The 20,376-nt window shown below is 41.6% G+C and overlaps 1 protein-coding gene across 1 annotated transcript in view; it reads left to right on the top strand.

The window, feature by feature from the left end:
• Window positions 1-3,522: 3,522 nt before the first annotated feature.
• The window catches only part of LOC149146568 (uncharacterized), a 33,696-nt gene continuing 16,842 nt past the window's right edge, over window positions 3,523-20,376 (top strand). Inside the window, exon 1 of the mRNA XM_089452807.1 lies at window positions 3,523-3,597. Coding sequence (XP_089308933.1) covers window positions 3,523-3,597 — 75 coding nt within the window. The remainder of the gene's footprint in view (window positions 3,598-20,376) is intronic.

The raw sequence follows: 20,376 nt of genomic DNA, 5'->3' as shown, positions 1-20,376 counted from the left end.
TTTTCTCCCCTTTTAAATCATGTTGAATGCTACAAGTGGAGTAACTATGGGCACAAGGAATGTGACTATAGATGTAGAAAAATAAGAGTTCCTCAACAAAACAAGCTAGAATAATTCACAAAACTATGCAAAAGGAAGCAAGAAAAACATGAAGAATGTGGACTTGTTTTATTTTCTCACAATAATGGAAGTCAATGGCATATTGATAGTCGGTGTTTGAAACATATGAGAGGCAATAAGAGAATATTTCTCTCTCTAAAGGAAAACAAAGGAGGTAGTGTCACTTATGCACGAGCAAGGATAATATGAAAGCGCACAACTAGTCTTGATATTAAAAAGATTAAAAATCAAAATGTCCTATATGTTGATGGTTTAAAATACATTCTTTTGAGTGTAATTTGATTTAAAATACAATCTCGGGCATTTCCCCTTGATAAAAAAATGGAAAGGGTGAAATTTTTATGTCTTGATATGGAAAAAGGACTCTTGCAGATGATGGAAAATAATTGGCATCCTATCAATTGATGAGATGGAATGCCACATGGGTGCCATGCGGCAAAGCGAGGTGATGTGGTAAGAGGTTATTGGTCAGACCTGTAAAAGGTCATATCTTTCGATTTAGAAGTTGGATTGAAGAAAAATTTATATTGCAAAAAAACTCTCGACGAGACAGACACAATGGTAATGTTTATTTCAAGTTTTGAGGAATTTAAAAAATGATGAAATTTTGAGACCCCATTACCATGACAAGACTATTGATGTCATGTCAGTGACAGTAACACCTCCTTTTACGCTTAGGATGGGCTAGGTGGTATGCTTACAATGAAGTATTCAACATTTTCCAAAATTTTGTAAATAAAAAAATGTCATTTTAGTGATACTATAGAACTTGAAGATGAAAAAGACTTCATACGTGCACCCACATTAAATCGAAATTTCAAAATATTTACTACAATAACCACATTTCTAACATTTTAACTCATCATAACTTTGGTGATCTATTAAAGCTTTTCAAAAATAAAAATAAAATTATAAGCAATTCAATTAGTTTCTTTCCTTTCTTCTTGTTTAATAAACCAAATTTAGTTTTAATAAAGGTTAATTGTCGTCATCATCATATAAAGTAAATTTACATTTTTCAAAAATTTAATTTATAAAGACTTCATGTATATAACTATGACATAAGTCAATTGAGTAGAGCTTGGGTAGCTGGGGAAATCATTGTCATCCTCTTCAAATATGTTGAAGTCCTGTAAGTTGATTTTTTGAAGTCTTGTAAGTTGAGAGAAAAGTCGATTTTTTGCTCCAAAATTTATCATGGAAAAAAATCTAAATATAGCATAAATCTAAATTCTGAATTAATACGTCAAATTTATAATCATATATATTTTAAAGTAAAGTGATGTATTCACATAACATATATATATATATTTTAAAGTAAAGTGATGTATTCACATAACATATATATATATATATATATATATATATATATATACACACACACACACACACGTGCGGAAACCCCAAGAACAAGAGGATTTTTTCTCATACAAAATGGAAATAATTTCCATGAATAATATATAAATATGATTTTGCCAATATCATCAATAAAAAAAATGTTCCATATTGGGTCGATCAGGGTAAATAAGAAATGGAAGTTACCACCTTGGTAAAATCCAACTTTATTGAAAAGTTTAAATTCATCCATATTTGGAATATGAAGTAAGTAGATGGATATGAACAAGGATCATGAGGAAGTCTTCGATTTATCTATAACTAGAACCAATTTCTCCATAACTAAAACCGAAAATACTTCAAAATTATGTCCAGATCATCTGTGAAATATGAAACTTGATATTCATGACCTTTCTCTCATTGATCATTATCTCTTCTCTTCATACGCACATCTGTATATGTATTTTCGGACAATTCGCACCATTATGGTCAAAGGTCAATTCGGTTCCTTGATTTCATTCATGAGCTATATATATATATATATATATTTGATGGAATTTTGCTATTTTTTTGGTGTATTTATCATTACTAATATGTATAAATATATATTTATCTAAATATATTGTAAATATTTTAATCTCAAAATATAAACTAATATTATAATTGTTATTGCAATTAATAATAATAATAAATTTATATTAAATTATTTCAAAAACTAAAAACACAATTTTATTAACCAAATATTAATATAAATTTGTACAATCTTTTTTTAAATTTCAATAAAATAATTAAAATTTAAATATAATACAATTTATTAAATAAATTTGATATATATATTTACTAAACTTCAAACATAATAATAAACTAATAGAATTATCTTAATCACTGAATTGTATTTTCATAAATAAAAAAATTATTACAATGAATGATAAACCTAAAACAAATTGTTATAAATAAAATAAAACTAAATGAAGATAATTAAAATTAAAATTTTATAGGTAATAAAATATCACTAATATAAAAATGAACATGATTGAGCGTAGACGTTCATTCTATAGCCAAGTATGATATTATGACCCTCATCAAAATTGAAATTTTGCTCATATCAACCAAAAAAAAAAAATTAACTATACAAAACATTTAAATAATATCGGCTCATAAAAAAATTTATAGGTGAAAAAATTGGATACCTCTCAACTCATATTAGATCCATATTTAAGATAGATCTAGACTAATTAAAATTCAATATGTACCAGCTAAAAATATCCCTACCCCTATATTTAAAGGAAATGCCCCATTGTACTCCAAAACCTGAAATTTTCATAGAAAAACAATCTTCAATAAAATATGATTGTCTCAAAACAATCAAATTTTCCTTTTTTTAAGGTTTACAATTGGACTAGGAATAATAATTGGCATATTTCATTGTGGAAAAATACTTTGAAAATACTTTTTCCTCTCCGTCATACTATATTGAAAATTTGAAACCATAAATTTCCAATGTGAAATTCATTTTATTACAAATATTTTAAATATAATTCTTAGTAATATTGAGAGCCCTCCATTAACGTCTGAATATTGGAGACATTATTGAAATAGATTGAAGACCTATGACAAGATTCTTATTGCTGAGATTGCATTCCTCTACAATTCTATGCAACAACCAACAACAACCTTTGGCTAAAAAAGTTATATAACTCTTGAATATGGTAATCTCCTTAGTGGAAGGATTCTATCTGTTGCAGGCAGATGAAAAACACTTCATATAGGGGAGCAGGCATATTTCATGAGTTGTCATGGCATGTTGGGCATACATGGGATTGTAGGATGATTAGCCTACTTTGGTAGGAGTTGGTAGGAGGAGGTGGCATCAGCAGGCCACCAGACAGGGTATTGTATGGAGACGGTGCTCTCTCACTAGTATATTGGACACCAGAGCTATTGAGGATAGGCTCAGTAGTGTTATTCACATTAGCATGTAAAGAGTTAGGCCGCTTAGGTCTATCTGGGCAGATGAGGAGATATAGCTCACATCGTGGAGGGCTTACCAGTAGAGTGGTAGTAGAGATGGTGACCCTGACAGGATGCAGGAGGATGCCTATGGACTCAGTCTTAGACCTTGATATCCAGGGGTGTATACAGGTATGCAGTGATGCACAACAATATGCGAAGGAGCACGAAGGTGTGCAGTGGTGCGCAGTGGTGTGCAGGGTTGCATCGTGGTGTAGGAGGAGTGGATCATATATTAATGCATTCCCTCATAGGGTGAAAGATACATCGATACAAGAGGGATACCAGTTGATCCAGGATGATGTAACAACATGTAGTAGGGTTCAATGGTGTATAGAGATGTGTGATTGGGTGCAGTTGTATGCCAGGAGACATGGGGATACATGGTTATATGCAGTAGTGTATGAGGTTTCACTATGAATAGAGGGAGTGCTACTAGCAGGGAGATTCCTTAACGAGGATGTTAGGTATGTCATTGGGGTGGACATACCTAGGTTGGGAGAGAGAATTGGTCGCAGGATGGGTCAGGAGCATCCACATGGGTTCTTAATCATACTCATTGGAACCCACACATCTTCCACTCATTGGCACCACGTGCAGTTGAGGGGAGCCTTGTTGTGTTTGATCCAGGCCCATAGTGTGGATAGAAGGACTTGTGGGATTTTCCTAAGATGACGCTATGAGATTCAGTGCCATAGGGGCATGATAGATATTCTACAATGGAGAAGCAAGGTCGTGTGCGAGTTGATAGCCACAGGTTGGGAGATGAGGGGATATTCTACAAGGGTGATACATCGTTCATCACTGAGATTATACCTTGGGAGCTGGTCATGGGGGAGACATGTGCCACTCTTTCCACAAGGCATGTTGGGATCCTGCATGAGCAGACGATACCATGTATGATTGAGGAAATTTTCCAGTGGGTTTCCAGGCTCTAGACATTATATCGGCACATTATCGAGAGGGTGGGTGGAAAAATTAGTGGTGATGGTTGGTAGGAGCAGGATGGATCCACACACATTGAGTCAATTGTGAGTATCAGAAACCCATTTATTGGCTGCATTCAGGGGGTAGCTATTTGGCACCTGCAGTTTTCAGTGGTCATCAATAATATGCAGTGGCAGGAACAGGGAAATTTAGCATGCATCAGATTAGTTCATGATATATGGAGCATATATATTGATTGCATGCAGGGACTAGAGATGAGGCACGGATGGATTCCAACAGTTGTCAGAGCTATGTCGTAGCAGGTCTAGCTATGGGATCCGGGGATTTAGTTGGTTGATATATCACTCTGTCTCATGATGAGCAGAGTCATGGCAAAGAGTGATCTAGTTCACTCTTCGGTTGACACATGGGGGTTCGTGGAGGCCTTCATCGTATGGAGAGGTAGGTTTTCCCTATTGTTGCACAGGTTCGGGGTTACCTTTGGATGGGTAGGCTTTGGCATCATGGAGATGCCTGGGCAGGATGTATTTGACATTTGTCAGTATTTCACTATTGGGTTTCAGGAGAGGAGGATACGATATGTGCATGATGGGCAGTCAATTGTAATCAGAGTGGTGCAGCATCGACATGGTGGCATATTTTTTAGATTATCATGGGACCCTGGTATCAAGGGATTCATTTATGATAGGATGGTGCAGGGATTTAGGGTGACTCAATGGCATGTTTGGGACCCCAGTATTGTTTGCGGTGATAGTTTGGTCAGCAGAGAGAGAGCACTTGTTCAAGCATTTCTTGAGGATAAGCAATTTTTGGTGGGGAGGACTGTAATATCCCCAATTTTTTGAGCATTGACCTAAGGAATTTTACCCAATTTTAGTATATTGATTAAAAGGGGGCAAATATTATTGGAAAAAGGTGGCTAGTATTACTTTATCATAGAATAGCGGAAAATTATTATTTTTTTAAATGGTGGCAAAAGTGACTTAGTAGAAAATAGCCCCCGCCAATAAAATAATATTAAAAGAAAAAAATTCTAGAGGAATGAGGAGAAATTATAAAAGGAGGATGGACTCATTTTGTGGATTATCTTCTACATTTGCAAACAAACACTCACTTATACACTTTGTTGTTTAGAAAGTATACTCGTTGTTTAGCCACGAATCTCTCATGCGGGAGATTCAACCTCTACTTCAGGGGACCATCCATGCCCTCCCTAGGGAGGTTGTTCTACAGTAGATTTCAGGGAGTTAGGGGCAGCAACACACATCAGTCACCAATGCATAGAGAGGGAAGTGTGTATTTTTAGGCAGCTAGAAAACACGCTGAGGGAACTAAAGATCAGCAGGAGACTCATTTTTTGTCGGAAGATCCGGGAGTTGAGGAGGCAGCATAGAGCAGGAATTTTCGTTGGAGTTTGCAGCTAGCTGAGCCAACTACCAGCAATTCACATTTCTGAGTAGAGGGACAGTGCAGAGGCCACCCAACAGATTTTCGTGGTACTTGGGAGAAACTAATTCGGGCCAAGAGATCATCCAGGAAGTCATGAGTGGGATAGCAGGGATGAACTCAAAATTTTGGAGGAGTTTTCAGCTGGATTTGCAGGCAATTTGCAGCAAGTCGAATTTGGCAGCCATAGCTAGGGCGAGGCTCCAAGGGGGTCGAAAATCAGAAGTCAAAACCAACCAAATTCTCTTTTGGGTTTTGTTGGCTTTTTGACAAGGATCACAGCCCTAAATTTTCATAATTATATGGGAATTTTTTAGGGGAAAAATCGAGGGGCCAAGTCAGCTAACAGTGTAGAAAAACTAGGCCAATCCCCAAGGGGTCGAATTTTGCAGGTCAAAACCAGGGAAAACCCTCTCTGGGTTATTCTGGGTTTTTTGAGAGGAGGACATCCCCAAATTTGCAAAAATTTCTGGGTTTATTTGAAGGGGTATATCAGAGCTTGAAGTCAACTAGTAGTATAGGTAACTTCAAATTCACAACAGTTGTGCACTTTGTATTGATCACATGAGGCTTGTAGCTTGCCTTGTGCAAGCCTAGGTGCACCTTATACAACTTTTATTGTACTCTAGTTTATTTATTAATGAAAAATGAGCTGATTTGGATGTTGTTGAGAAATTTATGTTCATATGTTCTTACTGAAATAAAATTTTATTGTGAATGTTATTACTTGCCTTTGTTATCACTGCAAATTTTCCATAAGGAATATTACAATTTTCTTCCCTTGCCACTGTTGATTGGTACATACTATGCACCCCAAACAAATTACACACTCAATTGAACATATTTGTTTAAGACTTCGAATGTAAATGAAAATGAATAAACTAAATGACCTGTGGCTATACAAAAACAGAAAACATTATATATGATCAAGGTGGATATTGGTTGCCACCCACCAATTACACTTGGACCCCCACCTTTGCTTCTTTCAGTTTTTCAGTTTCCTTAATTGTAGCACAATTTACTATTTTAGGAGTTTTTTGGGTCCTAAACTTCCAGAGCTGTTTTGAGGCCCTAAACGACGTTTTTTTGGAAATCTATCGCCAACGATTGCCTATTTAAAATCGTCCTCTCCATCATAGTCCTCGGAGATTCGGGTTATCATGCGCGTCAAACGGAGATAATATGACCAAGTCACGACCCCAGGAAGTTGGTTGTCCAACTCACCCCAACGGGGCCCATACACTCTTGGTGTTACATCTCCTCGGGTTAGGGTTTTGGTTGTTTAGGGCTTGCTCTTATTGTTCAATAATAAAAAGGCCCTTGAGCCTCATTATAAGGCATTTCAGAGGCATGTAGCCGCCACATCTCTTCTCAGAGATAAGCTACCATTGCCCTAGCTGGTTTATTTCCATTTCTGTTTGTAAGCATATTTCAATATTTTACATTAATGAAATGAAGTATTATTTCCACTGCATCTCTGTGTTTATGGTTATCTTTGTAATTTGTTGCGTTCCTGTTTAAATCCGGATTAGTGGTATCAGAGCGGTCTGCTTTTTTTTTCTCTGTTTTTCTTTGCATGTCCCCAACGAGGTCGGGATATAAGGAATTAGGGCTTGAACTGGTCGAACCTTTGCAAGACCAGCCTCGTAAATCCTGATGGCCTCCCATGGCGGATGAAAAGAAAGATGATGGGGCAGGAGATCCTATCAAAATCTTGCTTGAAGAAGCCCTTGAACGACAAAGGAACGCGATGATGGACAGCTTTGCCCCTCCTTCAGTGGCTACCCAGGGGCGATGCATCGGCTTCCAACAAATACTTTGGAAATGCCACACCATTTAAGGTACAAGTTAATTTTGAAATCCCCATATGCGAGGGTTAGATAGACACAGATGTCGTCGATAAATGGTTAAATCTGCTAGAGGGTTATTTTTGTGTTCATGATTTTTCTAGTCAAGAAAAGATTATTCTGCGCTCTTATCAAAGCAGCCCCCCACGTCAAGGACTGGTGGGAAACCTACTGCGAGAAGAAGGATGAAAGCATAGGCTCACTATTTTCAGCTGCATGCACTTGGAATTCATTCCGAGATGCCATCAAGGAGTAGTACTACCCTGTCGGAAGCTATGAGGATTAATACATAAAGTGGACCATGCTGTAGCAGGGAAGGGACCAAGACGTGCTGGAGTTTACCAATATTTTCCATACCCTTCGCACAAAGTTGGGTATCAAGGATTTGGAGTAGCATTTGGTACTCAAATACCGTGGCTGCCTGCACAAGTACATCCAAGAAGAAATAGAATTCCTGAAAATCCCCTCGTTCGACACGACATACCGATATGTCATCAAGGTCAAGCAAAAGTTTAAACAGAAGAAGCGAGACTTTGGATCTACGAATCTGAAGCAAGGGAAAGGTGCCCCCAAACCGCATAACAAAGGACAAAGCCAAGGCGGGGTGACCCAAGACAACTAGCCAAAGTTGCAAGCAAAGAACAGCACCGTGAAGCCGAAAAAGGACACAGGAAAGTGGTGTGAGTTCCATAAGATCTCCACTCACAACACAAGTGGTTGTCGAGTCAAGCAGTCACTGGTGGCCAAGCTAAAGGTTTCAAAATTAGATGAATGACAAAGGGAAGCATATTATCGATGCGGATCCCAATGCCACTATTGCCACCACGAAGATCCAAAAGGAGGAACCTGAAGATCCAAAGGAGGAGGAGTGTCTCTTCCACTCCCAGATGTGGGTAAAGGGCTCCCCGCTACAGTTCATTGTCGACAGCGGGAGCCAAAAGTGCCTCATTTCGACAGAGGTCGTGAAGTGGCTGGGCTTACCAACCACAGCACATCCACAACCATACACCATCGGGTGGCTTCACCAAGGATGGGATCTTTGCGTGATCCAGTAATGTCGCCTTCACGGATGAGGTATTGCGTGACATTACTCCCCTCGAAGTTTGTGATGTATTATTAGGACAACCATACTTGTGGAAGTGACATGCTATGTATGAATCAAGGCCTCGTGTTGTTATTATTACTTTGGGAAATAAGTTTTATAGGATATCGGAGGTAGCACCACCTACCGCCATCTCTTTGGTTACTGCAAAACAATGCAATAAGCTCATTTCCAAAACCGGGAAATTTGTTTTCCTAATGATACGCCCTCAGGGAAAGAAGAATATGATGGCCATGACCTCCAGACAGAGCCCCTCCGCATGACATCTATAGATGGACAAGGTTGTGGAGGAGTACGAGGACATCTTCACCTCCCCTGCAGGGGTTCCTCTGCACTGTCAGGTCAAGCACTCTATCGATCTGACCCCAGGTGCATCGCTGCCCAATGGACCAATCTATCGGCGCTCTATTCTGGAGAATGATGAAATCAAGAGGCAGATTCAAGAGCTACTGCAGAAAGGTCACATCCGTCTAAGTTCATTGCCCTATGGAGCCAAATCGTGTTGGTACAGAAGAAGGATGGGACTTGGAGACTCTCTATTGACTATCGGGCGCTGAACAAGATCACTGTCCATAATAGGTACCTGATCCCACGGATTGATGACCTCCTGGACCAACTGAAGGGGGAAAATATTTCAGCAAGATCGGTTTGAAGATAGGATATCACCAGGTACCAATCGAACCCTCTGATGTGTGGAAGACTGCCTTCAAAGCCAAGGAGGGCCTTTTCAAATGGTTGGTTATGCATTTTGGATTGATGAATGCTCCTATAACCTTCATGAGGCTAATGGATGACATCTTGCAACCATTCACCAACTCATTTGTAGTGATATACTTGGATGACATCCTGATCTTCAACCAGAGTTGGGAAGAGCACCTCCACCACATCCGATAGGTTCTCCAAACACTGCGGCAACACAAGTTATGTGCCAATTTGGAGAAATGCACTTTTGGCATGACCCAGGTTCAATATCTGGGATACATTATTAATGAACAGGGGGTGCATGTGGATCTAGCCAAGATCTAATTCATTCGGGATTGGCCATACCCAACCACTCTGACAGAGCTCCACAGCTTTCTAGGTCTTGCCAACTTCTACCGCAAGTTTGTGTTGGGATTTTTTCATATCACTTGGCCCTTGAGTCAAGTCACCAAGGGAGGAGTGAAAGAAATATTATTTTGGTCTAAATCTTAACAGAAGGCATTCACAGATTTGAAAGATTGCCTCTGCTCAGCACTAGTGCTTGCATTACCAAACTTGCAACAACCATTTGAGGTCGAGACAGATGCCTCTGACTATGCTATTGGGGTAGTCCTTACTCAACACGGGCATCTAGTGGCATATCACAGTGAGACACTTTCAGACACAGTCTAGAAGTATCCCACTTATGACAAAGAGATGTATTCCATTGTGCAGGCCTGCCAACAATGGAAGCATTACATTTTGGGGAAGGAAACAATCATCCACACAGACCACTGACCCCTGCAGTTCATACAGACCCAAGGGAAATTGCAGAATGATCTCCATCAGAAGTGATCCACATACCTACAACAGTTCCATTTGAATATAAAGTATAAGAAGGGCAGCACCAATAATGTTATAGATTGCCTCAGTCGACCACCGATCATGGCATTAACCATTGTGATCAACTCTTATGAGCACGAGACTTCTGATTGGCCACTTCTCTAAAAAAGCGACCCAGAATTCGGCCACACATAAAAGAAACTCTTGGAGGGTCAGCATGTTCCATATTTTCACCTCCAGGATGCCCCGTTATGCCACTTGGGTCACCTTTGTGTTCCTTCAAGCGAGCATGCCAAGATGATTTGGGAAGCACACTACAGTCGGGCTGCTGGGAATTTCAGGGTCGAGAAAATGGTGGCAGTACTGCAAAAGTATTTCCATTGGCCGAATCTTCGAGAGGATGTTAGGAAGTACATCAAATCATGCACTTCCTGCGCCATTGCCAAACCGACCATCAAGAAGCAAGGCTTCTATACCTCGTTGCCTACCCCTAGCCGACCTTGGGAATCCATCTCCATGGATTACATGTCAGGCCTTCCTTCGACTAAGCATGGAAATGACTATGTTTTTTTGGTCGTCGACAAGTTCTCGAAGATGGCCATTATGGCAGCCTGCAAGAAGAATATCACAGCCGAAGCCACTACTAAACTATTCTTTGAACGAGTGTGGGTGCACTTTTGGATCCCACTGTCTATCATCGCAGATCGGGATAGCAGGCTCCACAGTACATTTTGGTCCAGTCTCTGGTCAATGTTGGACACTAAACTCACTAAGTCCACATCCTTCCATCCTCAAACTGATGGCCAGACAGAGGTTGTCAATAGGATGATCGTACACATTTTGCGCGTGTACAACTCAAAGCATCCACGCACATGGGACAAGAGCCTCCCCTATGTTCAACACAGCTACAACTAGGCTCTCCACAGCTTGACTGGCCACAACCATTTTCAGGTGGGCTTGGGATTCCAGCCACTGTGTCCCATTGATGTGGCCATGCTATTTGCAACTACTCACGCAGATTCGGCTCATGTCCAGTCCGAAACAGATAAGGCAAACAACTTCATTGAGCACATCCAACATATTTTCCAACAGGTCCATGACATTTTGGAGAAATCAAATGCCAAGTACAAGCAGTGACATGATCAACATTGGGTGCCACACAAGTTTCAGGTGGGCAACAAAGTTTGGTTGCATTTGCAAAAGGAACACCTTACTGGAGCCTATCGGAAACTTAGACCACTCCGATATGGTCTTTACACCATTACCAAGGTTGTGGGAGACAATGCATTTGATCTCAGAATTCCCCCATTCCTTGGCCTGCTCCCAGTGTTCAATGTGGACCGCCTTCAGCCATACTTTCCACAATTACTAGACACATCCGACATTGCAAAATAGCTCAAACCCACATAGTTAAATCCAAATTGCATGGAACAAGCTACAACTGATTGGATCATGGACACACAGGTCAAACACACTCACCAGCAGAATATCCAACTGTATTGAGTTGTCAAAGCAGGCCAACTCCTTCACCAGTGCAAGTGGCTCACTAGGGACCAAGTTCAGCAGAAGTTTCCTCATCTCATGGAGGAACTCAACGCAATGGGGACCATTGCTTCCTAAGGGGGGAGGAATGATCCAGGTGGATATTGGTGGCCACCCGCCAATTCCACTTGGACCCCCACCATTGCTTCTTTTAGTTTTTCAGTTTCCTTAATTGTAGCACAGTTTACTATTTTTAGTAGTTTTTCGGGTCCTAAACTTTCAGAGTCGTTTTGAGGCCCTAAACGACGTTTTTTTTGGAAATCTACCGTGAGCAATTTTTTGAAATTATCTTTTCCTTCGTAGTCCTCGGAGATATCTTTCCAATGGGTTATCATGTGCATCAAATTGAGATAATATTACCAAGTCACGACCCCAGGAAGTTGGTTGTCCAACTCACCCCAACGGGGCCCATAAACTCTTGGTGTTACATCTCCTCGGGTTAGGATTTTTGTTGTCTAGGGTTTGCTGTTATTGTTCAATAATAAAAAGGCCCTTGAGTGATCCGGATTTAAACAGGAACGCAACAAATTACAGGGATAACCATATACACAAAGATGCAGCGGAAATAATACTTCATTTCATTAATGGAAAATACTGAAATATGCTTACACCAGAAATGGAAATAAACTAGCTAGGGCGATGGTAGCTTATCTCTGAGAAGAGATGTGATGGCTACATGCCTCTGAACTGTGTTACAATGAGGCTCGAAGGCCTATTTATTGTTGAGAAACAATGGAAAACCCTTAACATTCCAAAACCTAACCCTAGGAGATGAAACGCCAAACTGTGGGCCCCGTTTGGGGGTAAGTTGATACATCAACTTCCCGGGGTCGTAACTTTAGCATATGATCTCCGTTTGATGCGTACAATAGCTCATTAGAAAGACCTATCCGAGCACTATCATTGTTGGAATGGGCAACATCGGTCCATTACATGGACCCATGTTGCCCCCGGATTCCCCAAAAAACGTCGTTTAGGGCCTCAAAACGGCTCCGGAAGTTCAGGACCCAAAAAACTGCTAAAAATAGTAAGTTGTGCTACAATTAAGGAAACTGAAAATGCTGAGAAAGAAAATGGTGGGGGTCCAGGTGGACTTGGCAGGTGGCCACCAATATCCACCTGGATCATTCCTCCCCCCTTAGGAAGCAATGATCCCCATTGCGTTGAGCTCCTCCATGAGATGAGGAAACTTCTGCTGAACTTGTTCCCTAGTGAGCCACTTGCCCTGCTCGAGGAGTTGGCCTGCTTTGACAACTCGATACAGTTGGATATTCTGTTGGCGAGTGTTCTTGATCTGTGTGTCCATGATCCGATCAGTTGCAGCTTGTTCCATGCAATCTGGATTTAATTCTGTGGGTTTGAGCTGTTCTGCAATGTCGGATGTGTCTAGCAATGGTGGAAAGTATGGCCGAAGGCGGTCCACATTGAACACTGGGTGCAGGCCAAGGAATGGGGGAATGCTGAGCTCAAATGCATTGTCTCCCATAGCCTTAGTAATGGTGTAAGGACCATATCGGAGTGGTCTCAATTTCCGATAGGCTCCAGTAAGGCGTTCCTTTTGCAAATGCAACCAGACTTTGTCGCCCACCTGAAACTTGTGTGGCACCCGATGTTGATCATGTCGCTGCTTGTACTTGGCATTTGATTTCTCAAGAATGTCATGGACCTGCTGGCGAATATGTTGGATGCGCTCAATGAAGCTGGTGGCCTTATCTGTTTCGGACTGGACATGAGTTGAATTCATGTGAGTAGCTGCAAGTGGCATGGCCACATCAATGGGGCATAGTGGCTGGAATCCCAAACCCACCTGAAAAGGGCTATGGCCAGTGGAGCTGTGAAGAGCTCGGTTGTAGTTGTGCTGAACATAGGGGAGGCTCTTGTCCCATGTGCGTGGATGCTTTGAGTTATACATGCGCAGAATGTGCACAATCATCCTATTGACAACCTCTGTCTGGCCATCAGTTTGAGGATGGAAGGCTGTGGACTTTGTGAGTTTGGTGTCCAGCATTGACCAGAGACTAGACCAAAATGTGCTGAGAAACCGACTGTCCCGATCTGAGATGATAGACTGTGGGATCCCAAAGTGCACCCACACTCGTTCAAAGAAGAGTTTAGCAGTGGCTTCTGCTGTGATATTCTTCTTGCAGGCCACCATAATGGCCATCTTCGAGAACCTGTCGACGACCACAAAAACACAGTCATTTCCATGCTTAGTGGAAGGAAGGCCTGACATGTAATCCATGGAGATGGATTCCCAAGGTCGACTAGGGGTAGGCAACGGGGTATAGAGGCCGTGCTTCTTAATGGCCGGTTTGGCAATGGCACAGGCAGTACATGATCGGATGTACTTCCCAACATCCTGTCGAAGATTCGGCCAATAGAAATAATTTTGCAGTACTGCCACTGTTTTCTCGACCCCGAAATGCCCAGCAGCCCGACTGTAGTGTGCTTCCCAAATCATCTTGGCACGCTCGCTTGAAGGAACACAAAGGTGACCGAGGTGGCATAATAGGGCATCCTGGAGGTGAAAATCTGCAACCTGCCGACCCTCCAAGAGTGTCTGGTATGTGTGGCCGAATTCTGGGTCGCTTTTGTAGAGAAGTGGCCAATCAGAAGTCTCGTGCCCACAAGAGTTGAGCACGGTGGTTAGCGCCATGATCGGTGGTCGACTGAGGCAATCTGCAACATTATTGGTGTTGCCCTTTTTATACTTGATATTCAAGTGAAACTGTTGCAGGTATGTAGACCACTTCTGATGGCGATCATTCTGCAATTTCCCTTGGGTCTGTATGAACTGCAGAGGTCGGTGGTCTGTGTGGATGACCGTTTCCTTCCCCAAAATGTAATGCTTCCATTGTCGGCAGGCCTGTACAATGGAATACATCTCTTTATCATAAGTGGGGTACTTCCGGACTGTGTCTGAAAGTGTTTCACTGTGATATGCCACTGGATGTCCATGTTGAGTAAGGACTGCCCCAATAGCATAGTCAGAGGCATCTGTCTCGACCTCAAATGGTTGTTGTAAATCTGGTAACGCGAGCACTGGTGCCGTGCAGAGGCGATCCTTCAACTCCCTGAATGCCTTCTGTTGAGATTCAGACCAAAAGAATTTTGCTTTCGCCCCGCCCTTGGTGACTTGACTCAAGGGCCAAGAAATATGAGAAAACCCCAACACAAACCTGCGGTAGAAGTTGGCAAGACCTAGAAAGCTGCGGAGCTCTGTTAGAGTGGTTGGAGAGGGCCAATCCCGAATGACTTGGATCTTGGCTGGATCGACATGCACCCCCTGTTCATCAATGATGTATCCCAGATACTGAACCTGGGTCATGCCAAAAGTGCATTTCTCCAAATTGGCACATAGCTTGTGTTGCCGCAGTGTTTGGAGAACCTGTCGGATGTGGTGGAGGTGCTCTTCCCAACTCTGGCTGAAGATCAGAATGTCATCCAAGTATACTACTACAAAGGAGTTGGTGAATGGCCGCAAGATGTCATCCATTAGCCTCATAAAGGTTGCAGGAGCATTCGTCAATCCGAAAGGCATGACCAACCATTCGAAGAGGCCCTCCTTGGATTTGAAGGCAGTCTTCCACACATCGGAGGGTTTGATTGGTACCTGGTGATATCCTGACTTCAGATCGATCTTGCTGAAATATTTCGCCCCCTTTAGTTGGTCTAGGAGGTCATCAATCCGCGGGATCGGGTACCTATTACGGACAGTGATCTTGTTCAGCGCCCGATAGTCAATACAGAGTCTCCACGTCCCATCCTTCTTCTGTACCAACACGATCGGGCTCCCACAGGGCGATGAACTCGGACGGATGTGACCTTTCTGCAGGAGCTCCTGAATCTGCCTCTTGATTTCATCGTTCTCCAGAACGGAGCGCCGATAAATTGGTCCATTGGGTAGCGGCGCACCTGGGGTCAGATCGATGGAGTGCTTGACTTGACAGTGCAGAGGAACCCCTGCCGGGGAGGTGAAGATGTCCTCGTACTCCTCCACAATCTTGTCCATCTGTAGTTGTCGTGCAGAGGGGCCCCGTTTGGAGGCCGCGGCCACTGTCTTCTTCTTTCCTTGAGGGCGTATCATCAGGAAAACAAATTTCCTGGTTTTGGAAATGATCTTACTGCATTGTTTTGCAGTAATCAAAGAGAGGGCGGCAGGTGGTGCTACCTCTGGTATCCTGAACAACTTATTTCCCAATGTAATAATAACAGCACGGGGCCTTGATTCATACACAGCATGTCGCTTCCACAAGTATGGTTGTCCTAGTAATACATCACAAACTTCAAGGGGAGCAATGTCACACAATACCTCATCCGTGAAGGGCTTGATGTTGTATGGAAGGCGACACTGCTGGCTCACGCGAAGATCTCGTCCTTGGTGAAGCCACCCAATGGTGTATGGTTGTGGATGTGTTGTGGTCGGTAAGCCCAACCGCTTCACGACCTCTGCCGAAATGAGGTTCTTTTGACTCCCGCTATCAACAATGAACTGTATCGGGGAGCCCTTTACCCACATCTGGGAGTGGAAGAGACGCTCCTCCTCCTCTGGATCTTCGGGTTCATTTTTCTGGATCTTTGCGGTAGCAACAGTGGCGCTGGGGTCCGCATCAATGATCTGCTTCCCTTTTTCATACCCCTTATCGGGTTCTGACTCAGAGTCGGAACATGCATCTGATTCTGAAACCTTTAGCTCAGCCACCAGTGACTGCTTGGCCCGACACTCACTTGTGTTGTGAGTGGAGCTCTTATGGAACTCGCACCATTTTCCAGTGTCCTTTCTCGGCTTCGCGGCACTGTTCTTTGCTTGCAGCTTCGGCTGGTTGTCTTGGGCTGTCCCGCCTTGGCTTTGTCCTTTGTTCTGTGGTTTAGGGGCACCTTTCCCCTGCTTTGGATTCGCAGATCCAAAGTCTCGCTTCTTTTGTTTAAACTTCTGCTCGACCTTGACGGCATACCGGTATGCTGCGCCGAGCGAGGGGATGTTTAGGAATTGTATTTCTTCCTGGATGTACTTGTGCAGGCAGCCACGGTATTTGAGTATCAAATGTTGCTCCAAATCCTTGATACCCAACTTTGTGCGAAGGGTATGGAAAAGATTGGTGAACTCTGGCACGTCTTGGTCCCTTCCCTGCCGCAGCGTGGTCCACTTTATGTATTCATCCTCATAGCTTCCGACAGGGTAGTACTGCTCCTTGATGGCATCCCGGAACGAATCCCAGGTGGGTGCGGCTGAAAATAGTGAGCCAGTACTTTCATCCTTTTGTTCGCAGTAGGTTTCCCACCAGTCCTTGACGTGGGGGGCTGCTTTGAGGAGAGCAAAAACAATCTTTTCCCGACTCGAAAATTCATGAACAGAAAAATAACCCTCTAGCAGATTTAACCATTTATCTACGGCATCTGCGTCTATCTGACCCTCGAATATGGGGATTTCGAAATTAACTTGTACCTTAAAGGGTGTGGCGTTTCCAGAGTAGCTGCTGGAAGCCGATGCGTTGCTTCTGGGTAGCCGCTAAAGGATCTGGGCAAAGTTGTCCATCATCGCGTTCCGTTGTCGCTCGAGGGCTTCTTCGAGCAAGATTTTGATGGGATCTCCTGCCCCCTCGTCTTTCTTCTCGTCCGCCATGGGAGGCTGTCGGGATTTGCGAGGCTGGTCTTGCAAAGGTTCAACCAGTTCAAGCCCTAACTCCTTATATCCTGACCTTTTTGGGGACATGCTAAGAAAAACAGAGAAAAAGCAGACCGCTCTGATACCACTGATCCGGATTTAAACAGGAACGCAACAAATTACAGAGATAACCATATACACAAAGATGCAGCAGAAATAATACTTCATTTCATTAATGGAAAATACTGAAATATGCTTACAACCAGAAATGGAAATAAACTAGCTAGGGCGATGGTAGCTTATCTCTGAGAAGAGATGTGATGGCTACATGCCTCTGAACTATGTTACAATGAGGCTCGAAGGCCTATTTATTGTTGAGAAACAATGGAAAACCCTTAACATTCCAAAACCTAACCCTAGGAGATGAAACGCCAAACTGTGGGCCCCGTTTGGGGGTAAGTTGATACATCAACTTCCCGGGGTCGTAACTTTAGCATATGATCTCCGTTTGACGCGTACAATAGCTCATTAGAAAGATCTATCCGAGCACTATCATTGTTGGAATGGGCAACATCGGTCCATTCCATGGACCCATGTTGCCCCCGGATTCCCCAAAAAACGTAGTTTAGGGCCTCAAAACGGCTCCGGAAGTTCAGGACCCGAAAAACTGCTAAAAATAGTAAGTTGTGCTACAATTAAGGAAACTGAAAATGCTGAGAAAGACAATGGTGGGGGTCCAGGTGGACTTGGCAGGTGGCCACCAATATCCACCTGGATCATTGAGCCTCATTGTAAGGCAGTTCAAAGGCATGTAGCCGCCACATCTCTTCTCAAAGATAAGCTACCATTGCCCTAGTTGGTTTATTTCTATTTATGTTTGTAAGCATATTTCATTTTTTTACATTAATGAAATGAAGTATTATTTCCACTGCATCTCTATGTTTATGGTTATCTCTGTAAATTTTTGCATTCCTGTTTAAATTTGGATCAATATATCAATCAAAATTCAATAGAAGTTGTAGCAGGTACAATGTGTTTCGATCCTTTGATCTCGTCTCTCCAGATGCTAAAAGGTCAAGAATCACTAGATGCCAAAGGTATGTAGAGCCATCTTATGTTGTTGTTGTGGGAGAGGTTGAACTCATCAAGCTCAATATGAAAATGATGTCAGTCATACTTAAGCAGAGGTTTCACACTCAAATTTTCAATTTGAAATCTCTGAGGTGCTATTTGAAATTTGAAATCCTGATGCACGGATATGATTCAATGCATATAAATTAACTTCTAATCCACCAGTTCTATTCACCTTAACGTCTAATCCACCATCTGTATTCACTTGGGATTGTAATGTTGTTGCTTAATAATCCATGTCTATGTATGACCATCTATAAACTTTTATACTTTCATAATAGCATGGACTAAGATAATCATTTGCTTAGTGCATGTTGAATAATGTTTGTTCAGTTTTGATGTTTATTATGGATTGATGATTATGCATATTTACTAGCTATTTGATTTATATGGTTCCCCTACAAAAATACATATTTCGGATTTATAAAGTAAAAATAGTGTTAATGAGTTTTAAATGATTGGATAAAAGTTCTAGCATGAGCACAAGGAAACATGTTAACAATGGAGACCCATAGGCATGTGGTAGGAGTGGAAGATTGCCTCTTTATGGACTAGTAGTGGGTCATTCCAGGTTCCTTAAATAATGGTGATAAATCAACCCATATTTAATGTCAGTGGGTCAAGTGGTGTGGTTTCCTTGAATAACAATGATGAATTAACTAACATTTCTCAATAACAATTAGGAATTATTATCCTCATTACAAATTGTCAATTAAATTAAAATAGAATACAACCACTATTACACCATACACAACTTTTCATAAATTCTACTAGCAGGGTGATTACAACATGCTCTAGAGACTTGAACAAAGATAAATAGTGGGGGGAACAAATTTTTCACCAAACTAAAACCAAAATCCTTTAACATAAAATAAGAATTTTTACAACCCACATTTTACTTTGATTTAAAAAAAATAAGAAATTGGTATATGAATTTAAAACATGAATCAGTATAATGATATGTAGGAATATGTTTCCAAAAAAAAGATTTAATGGTTTGGGGAGTAAAATTTAGAGAATTATATCGGAAAATGAAGTCGTAAGTTGATTTTTATAAGAAAATATTTTAATAAATTAGGTGTGATGGTAAAAACCTCATTCACCATTATTATAGGACCACACACCTTTTTAATACTTACACGCACACACACACACACACACAAAACAGTGGGAAAGCATGTCATAACTTAGTTGTCAAACCACGTAGCATAGAATGACCTACTGGTCGTGTTTAAGGGGGCGGGTTTTCACTCCTGCTAGATTCCTTTGGGTCTTGGTCGTTTGTAAGGGGGCAAGTTTTCTATCCTGCTAGATGCCTCTAGGTCTTGGTTCATTAACTAGTTTCCTTATGTCCAAAGAAGATAAACTCTTAGCCAAACAAAAATAGTTTTATGGCATACAAAATAGTTATAGGACATACTTCAGGCTCAATTATTATTATTCTTCTTAAAAGATGTTTAAATTTAAAATAATCAATAATAATTATAATCATTATTTATCTAAAGAAGATGAACTCTTAGCCGAACAAAAGCAGTTTGAGAGCATATAAAAGTAGTTTTAAAACATACACTAGACATACAGCTTGAGTGGGCCTAATGGTTAAGAGCATGAGTTTCCTCCTAAGAGGTCACAGGTAGAGTATGTATGCTTTCATAGACTTAGAAGTCAAAATCGATAGGCAGAAATGGGTCCCTTGTCCCACAAACAAGAGGGTCTCATACACCAATTTGGTGTCTGTCTTGGCCATGACATTAAGATAATACTAA

Source organism: Pinus tabuliformis, chromosome X (genome assembly GCF_031772625.1).
Source record: "Pinus tabuliformis cultivar Carrire ecotype Pingquan chromosome X, CPIR1, whole genome shotgun sequence".
Taxonomy (NCBI): domain Eukaryota; kingdom Viridiplantae; phylum Streptophyta; class Pinopsida; order Pinales; family Pinaceae; genus Pinus; species Pinus tabuliformis.
Note: the sequence above shows the minus strand (reverse complement) of the source record. Positions and strands in the feature narration are given on the sequence as shown.